The sequence below is a fragment of the Colletotrichum chrysophilum genome (assembly GCF_026319265.1).
Source record: "Colletotrichum chrysophilum strain AFK26 chromosome Unknown scaffold_405, whole genome shotgun sequence".
NCBI lineage: Eukaryota > Fungi > Ascomycota > Sordariomycetes > Glomerellales > Glomerellaceae > Colletotrichum > Colletotrichum chrysophilum.
The window spans coordinates 1-7,776 of NW_026517692.1; the positions used below are offsets into that span (position 1 = coordinate 1).

The following is a 7,776-nucleotide window of genomic DNA, read 5'->3' on the forward strand; positions in this document are numbered from 1 at the left end:
AAGGTAATGAGACTCACCGCCTTTGTGGAAAGGTATTTATGGGTCGGCATTTTTTGGACCAATAGGACAACCTAAATTCTCATGCGTCCGAGAGGATCATGCGTCCGTATCAATTCGTCATGCGTCCCTATCAATTGCCATCTAGAATCCAAACTCAAGACCGTCCTCCCACTGACGGTGCGCAGGGCTGTCAGCGACAGTTTGTCCCTCGCCGCCAGACACAGCCAGCCGGTCCTCGTCATCCTGATCGACGATGGCTCTGGCTCGATCACTGAGCAGCGGGCCGAGAGTTGCGCACTCGGCAATGGCCCGAGGCGTTGCGAGAAACAAGGTGTCGGCCGTCTGAGCGGGAAATATGTAAGCATGAGTCTAGCGCCAGGCCTTGAAGGATAACCTACCTCAGGGTCCTTGGGATCAAGCCCTTGACAGTGCTGCTCTAGATTGCAGTCGGGGAATGTGGTAAAGATCGCGTGCAGGGCGGTCTTGCCATCACGGAAAACCTGGCCGAGATGTGCTCTGAAGTTGGCGTCGCCGTCGTCCGCCGACCACCAGACGCAAACCTTGACGTGACTGGGAAATCCAAAGTCGACAAAGTAGTTGGAAACCACGGCAGCGAATTGAAGGTTGTACGCGGGAATGAGAAAGACGCCGGGTCGGTACAGCCGGTTTGCGACCGGGAGACGCTCCTGGGCTTGGACGTGTGCATCTCGGCGATTGAGCGGGTCGTCGAAGACGATGGACATGGTGAGCCAGTCAACGGAGGAGACATGGCTGGGGGGGTTGTTTCCTTTCAGAACGAAGACGTATGGCTCGGCGGGAGTGATGCGATCATAGTCAAGCTCGGCAAAGTTGACGGGGCAGACGGACGCGTCCTAGGCGTCGGTATCATGGCCGGCGACATTGCTGTTCTCTCCAGACATCGTGACTGTGGGTCGGGTCAGTGCGAGAGGTTTGACAAGAGATATGGAAGTCGACTTGCCTCGAGGTGCGGTTTTTCGGCGGTCGAGTGTTTGCTGGGCGATCTGGGATGGCGTGCTTTGGAAGTGGGAGGAAGCGGCAATTTCTGGAGAGGGGCAGACGGAGCAAGCAAGGGCAGGAGGAAGACAGAAAGAGGGAAGGGAAGAAAGGGAAGGGCAAAAACAAGGAAGAGGTCAAAGACAAACAACCCTAACGAGCTTGCCGAAGAACAGCCGACCCCGCCAGAAAATAAAAGAAGAAAAACGAGAAGGGACGAGGCACGCAACATTCTGGACGACCAACCCCTGCCCGGACCTACATCCAACGCCGCGACTCCCATTCAGCCAATTGAAGACGACGGACGAGCTTCAAATCTCTTGATGTTTGGTGGGATAAATTCACGTCCCATGTTGGGCGGCGCGGGAAAGATCACCACTTCCCCCTTGACATTTCAGTATGGTGCATATGTCGCTTCCTCTCTCGCACCTATTCTCAATGTTTAAAAAGCCGAAGATTGCTGTGATGGGCCTCCGCCGACGTCTGGGAATGGCTGTAGCGGCTGGTTTGCAAACCAAAATATGGAGTCGGGATGGTGTACGACAGTGCGAGTGGCAGCACGTAATCAAGAGATGCTTCAAAGTGTCCACAACCGGCTTTAACAGCAGCCATTCTCCTCATGCAAATCATGGTGGCATGTACAGTACAGTATTGTGCATATGTCACTTCCTCTCTCGCAAACATTGACAATGTGTAAGAAGCTGGTAATGGCTGTTATGGACCCCTGTAAACCTCTGGCAATGACTGCGGCGACTTGTTTCCAAGCAAAACGTGGGGTCGGCATGGTGGGCGACAGTGCGAGTGACGGCACGTAATCGAGGGCTACCTGGAAGTATCCATAACCGGCCTCGACAGCGGCCATTCTCCCGTTGCTAATCGCGGTGATCTGTTCACAGTATGGTTGACTTTGAGTCCAGGCTGTGTGGGTCAAGTTGAGAAAGATGAAGTGTGTTGCATAGAGGAAGCAACATTTGATCAATACTGTATAGTTCCTTGGAGTTTATTTTAATATAGAAGCATATATAGTACAGTATTGATCAAATGTTGCTTCCTCTTTGCAACACACTTCATCTTTTTCAACTTGACCCACACAGGCTGGAGTCAACATCTCTCTTACTGTGCACACATCACCATGATTAGTATGAGGAGATTGGCTGCTATTGAAGCCAGTTACGGATCCTTTTGAGTAGCTCTTGATTACGTGCTGACCCTCGCACTGTGGCCCATCATCCCGACCCCACATTTTGCTTGCAAACAAGTCGCCGCAGCCATTACCAGAGATTTACAGGGGTCCATCACAGCAACTTTCAGCTTCTCAAACATTGTCAATGTTTGCAAAAGAGGAAGTGACATACAGTCGCGATCGAAATCGGTTTCCGGTTTTCGATTCTGCAAATTTGTAAAATAAGAGCTGTTAATGGCTTATGTTGCTGACGAAGCAGGAAACATCTTGGCAGCGGTGCCAGCTGCGTGGACCTGCGATACTTAGCTGCAAGATCCAGAAACAGCTGCGATTATGGCTCTGCGGATTATTCTGTGTAATGCACTGTTTGTGTTCTTTTGTGAAAGGACATAGTGACCCCGACAGCAGACCCACGGTGATGGCTTGCTTATGCTGCTTCGTTCCGTGGCTCGCAGCAACAAACATGTCGATTATTCACCCTCGGCTGCTTTTGGCGTCTGATTACCGTTGACGAGCCGGTAGCCGAATCGGCCCATGGGTAATCTTCGACCCTCCCGAGCTTCAAATGCGCCTTCTAGGACGGCGGGTTCCGGCGCTTATGCGACCTTGAGCCGCTTGGTTCTCTCGATTGGCCCTGGCATAATCAGCATATATTAGAGAACCCCTTCAACGAGAATCGAGCTTCAGACAGCGAACTCACTTTGCTAGGAGCACATGGAATGCCCTTCAATAACCGTTCCATGATCAGCCTCACGCGTCTCACGCGAGCTTCGCCTGTTGGTAAGTATATATGCACTTATCATCAAAGCACAGTGATAAGGAGGTCGGGAAAATGGGACGCGATATCACTTGCTATTTGGTGAGGAGGTTGCACTTAATCATTACCCCAGCTTACGTCATGCACCTATGTCGTCACTGATGGCACCCCCGGTGTTTTGCCGACATCCCTGGGGGGGGGGACAGGTGTCATCCGAACTTGTCGAATCCGACAAAACCATCTCCGGATGATCAGCAGCTGAGACACCATGGCGCCCAACCTCGCTGCATCACAACACGAGCTCATTCGCGACATGATTTTCAGTGGAAATTTTACTGACGTTTCTATTGCCAGAACTGCAGGATGCACGCCGCGCACTATCTACAACATCCGAGCTAATTTAGAGTGCTTCGGTCACACGAAAGCTCCATCGAATGGGGTCGGACGGCGAAGAAGCGTCACTCCACCAATGCTTGCTGCTCTATGCGAACGACTGATCGAGAAACCCGATCTATATCGAGACGAGATGGTGATATTTCTTTCGGACGAGTTTGATACCCTAGTGACGGCCTCGAGCATTAGTCGTGCCCTGGCCTCGGCTGGATGGAGCAAGAAGGTGGCCCGTCGCGTTGCTCAAGTGAGGGATGCGGATCTGCGGGACTTCTATCTGCATGAGCTGTCAGATTTCCGGTCTTATCACCTCATATTTGTAGACGAATCGGACTCCGATAAGCGCGCTGGATTTCGTCGAACCGGGTGGTCGCCGCTTGGCGTAACCCCCGAGCAGGTGGCCCGATTCCATCGCGATCGCCGATACCAGATCTTGCCTGCTTACGCACAAGATGGTGTAGTCCACTCGCGTATATTTCAGGGAAGCACGGACAGTGATGTTTTTGGAGACTTCATTGAGGAGTTGCTTCACTTCTGCGGGCGGTGGCCCAGCCCAAATCTGTGATTATTATGGATAATGCATCATTCCATCATTCCGACCGAATCGACGAACTCTGCGACAGAGCTGGGGTCAAGAAATTGCTGTTACCGCCTTACTCACCCGACCTCAACCCCATCGAGGAAGAGTTTGCTGAGTTGAAAGCCTTCATCAAGCGGCACTATCAGCAACACGACGGCGTTCCTGAGCAAGACTTCCCCGGATTTCTGGAGTGGTGTCTTCAGATAGTTGGAGCACGGGAGTCAAGCGCCCGAGGTCATTTCAGGAACGCTGGCATTGTTGTGGAAGAGCCATGATGAAGAGAAAGGCGTTGATGGAATTTGAGGGTAGATGCAAGATAAATACTATGACATGCTGCTGAACTGTTCTGCCCATGTTCTAATGTCCCTGACGAAGCGTTTCGCGACCCCAATTTTGATTCCTTGTTCGATGAAGAATTCGGAATTCTGGTCTTCATGGATCTGCTCGAGATCGAAACCGTCACCAAGCGCCACATCAAATGCCCTCCGGAATACCTGTTTCAGCGTTTCGCATTGCACTTGGGAGCACTGCCAGTCGCAATATTTTCTCATCGCCACGTCTCGCGGTCCTGCGGCATGCAGTGGTAGCACTACCTCACAGCGGACGCTCGCTTCCGAGCGTGGCGTCATGGCAACCTCCGCTGAAGATGGAGGCGACGAAGCTGGCATCACATTAGTGATATTGATCGGCGGGCAATTGCTGAAGGTCGCGGTCTTCAACTTGGCCTTTCGATGCCTTGCTTCATCCTGCTGCTCCTCGGCATAGAGCTGATCGCGAACTTCGTCAGGCACATCGTTGTGATTCTCCAATACGCCACCCTGCTCCACGTGTCGGATTAGGGCTCTCAAATGATGAGACTTCAGCTTGTAATGCCTCTTCCCAACTCCATCCCGCCAACAATGGGGTCCAAGGTCACAGGGCGAGCCAGGACATCGCATCAGGCTGTAGACACGCTGCCAGGCAGACGGCTGGCCTGTAGATGACTCTTCAGCATCAAGCAGGACCGCCCGTTCCTGTAGCCGATCCTGCGTGATAGAAGAGAAGCCACGCTTGGTGCCCCGCTTCGCTGTGCTCGACGGCCCGCTTTCCAGGTAATTGAACGATATTTTGATTGTGATCGCTCGTCCAGCACGGTGAAGGTGGCTCCAGTTCTTCATTTGTCTCTCTACAACATTCCAGTCTATGTCAAGGTCGTCGAACCGTTTGACTAGGTCACGCTGAGTGCGGTCGCGTACGGATACGACGACGTCAGTATCATCAATCTTGAATGATTTGTTGGAGGGCAGCTTCTTCGTAACCAGCCGATCAAGCTTGTGCCGGAGGGTTCGTGTCCAATAGGCATTCGGGGCGAGGACGAGGTCTGGTTCGCTATCTCTGGCAACTAGTTTCTTGTTCGCTGTCAACTTCCATTCGATAGAATAGTGAATACAAGTAGGTGGCTGCTCTTCGTAGAGATCGTCTTCATCCCAGTCACTCAGCTGCAGCAAGGGAAGTCTGTCGCCGCCAGACGGCGTCTCGCTTGGACTGTGTGCGGAGACCGTCTGAATATCGTCAAAGTCATCTGGCGTGGGGCTGACAGTTGCACGCTGGCCTCTGTCGAAACTCCTTCCGCTGGATCGAAAGCAGACCAATCACAGTCTTCAAAGGTCCAATCGACCAGCTGATTCGACAATGCCATTGCACAGACATGCAGGAGGGTGCCTCTAACTCGAGAGCAGTTGTGATGACGGGACGTGGCATCGCAAGTTAAAATAAACATCCGCCTCTGTGGCCACGTGGCTGTTGTTGCCTGATCGGCGGAAGGCAAGCCCCACAGGAACGTCATTTAGCTGACTAAGCGTCTGGGCACTGTCACCCTCTCTCATGTCTATTTCCATCGACCTCCTCGTCACGATGCTCTAATAAACATGTGTATATGCATACACGTACGTAGCTGCAGGTTATGCTTGAGCGAGACGCGCAGGGCTTGTTGTTGATAGTTTTCTGAGGGGCAACCGATGCGCTCCCAGCAAAGTGAGTTCGCTCTGTGAAGCTCGATTCTCGTTGAAGGGGATCTCTGATATATACTGACTTTGCCAGGGCCAATCGAGAGAACCAAGCGGCTCAAGTTCACATAAGCGCCAGAACTCGTCGTCCGAGAAGACACTTTTGAAGCTTGGGATCGTTGAAGACTGCTGAAGTACCGATTCGGCTGCTGGCTTGTCGACGGTAATCAGAGGCTAAAAGCAGCCGAGGGTGAATAATCGACATGTTTGTTGCTGCGAGCCACGGAGCGAAGCAGTATAAGCAGGTCCTCACCGTGGTTTTACTTTCGAGGCTACTGTGTCCTTTCATAAAAGAACACAAACAGTGCATTGCCCAGAATAATCCGAAGAGCCATGACCGCAGCTGTTTCTGGATCTTGCAGCCAAGTATCGCAGGTCCACGCAACTGGTACCGCTGCCAACATGTTTCCTGCTTCGTCAGCAACATAAGCCATTAACAGCTGTTGTTTTACAAGCTTGCAAAATCGAAAACCGGAAACCGATTTCGATCGCAACTGTACCAAACAGGCGCAGTTCTCCAAAACCGAGCTGGCCTGTAATACGACGTGTCGGCTACAGTGCATATCACCGTGACGCGATACGTCATAGGTCTCCCTGGGTTTCAAGCTTCTTGTTGCGCCTAGTCTGCCTCCGCTTATTTCGGCTGAGCTACCTGCCACTTAGGAAACGTGAAGCTTGGTAGCAGTTTACGCGCCTAGCAGGGAACATCTCCGTCAAGACACCATTCCCTCCAGAGTCTTTCAAGACGGTGATACTCATAACCCATCTCGACCGCTCTTTTACGCTCCCAGTCTGTTAGTTGCTCGACTTCACCTTCGATACGTTGCCGGATTAGTCTCTGGACTGCCTCCTCGCCTGTGTTGAGATCACTTGGAATCGGCGCATCCCTGTCGCTCAGAAATCTTGATGGGGGAACTTGCTGAGGGCCTTGCTGAGGGCCTTGCTGAGGGCCTTGTTGAGGGCCTCGCCGATTTTGCCTTGATTCCGATTGACACATCAACGCATTGACATATCTGAGTGCGTCAATCAGGTTAACAAAGTCTGTCAGATAGCCCTTGCCAGTATCACATCTATTACGTGATAGCTTCCCTGCGATATGTTCCATCGGTGTTCTTGGACCTGTCCAAGAGATAGCGCTATCTAGGCGAGCGCCATTCGACACGAGAAAGTCTACCTTCGCGCGCAGCAGCGACGGTACATTTTCATCAACTGCATTAAACAGAGCATTCATCGGCCATGGATTCTCTACCACAAAGTCAACATGTGCTCCGGCTCGTTGCAACACAGACATCATCTCCAAGCTGTGGGCGTCCGAAAGCGAGGCAAAGACGAACGCATGATTCAGCTCTCTCCGGTATTCCAGGAGTCCTGTCGAGGAGCCAGTCCGAGTCACCTTCCGGCGCAATGAATCGAGAACGCGCAACGTCACTCTCTTCTTATGCCGCCAGAACGCGCGCTCGCTTGGAAACGGCTGTCTGGAGGAGTGCCAAAGGGTTGTGTGGTACCGCGAACGTGCGAGTGATGGTAGCGATCCCAGACTACAGTGGCTAACGAAAAGGGCTTCATGCTTAATTCAACACTCTTCCATCTTTCCGCACGGACCAGCCTGTTCTTGGCGCTTACACTGTGCGATCTCATACGGCTGTACCCGCAATCGATTTGGCGCAGCTTATGGCTCCAGTGCCGAATCCACTTCTTGATTATCATGTTCCTTGATAAGGGTCACTATGCATGCATAAGTAGGAGCAGGATCCCGCTCTTATGTCATGACAGTTTTGTGTTAGCTTATCCACTTAATGCATCAGAG

The 7,776-nt window shown here is 52.1% G+C and overlaps 1 protein-coding gene across 1 annotated transcript; it reads right to left on the bottom strand.

Moving 5' to 3' along the window:
• Positions 1 to 141: 141 nt before the first annotated feature.
• Positions 142 to 920, bottom strand: COL26b_014467 (uncharacterized protein; the record flags this gene model as incomplete). Its single annotated transcript, XM_053187038.1, has 3 exons — positions 142 to 342; positions 399 to 872; positions 900 to 920. The coding sequence occupies 3 exons, from the start codon at positions 918 to 920 to the stop codon at positions 142 to 144; spliced, it is 696 nt and encodes a 231-aa protein (XP_053029017.1).
• Positions 921 to 7,776: the final 6,856 nt, after the last annotated feature.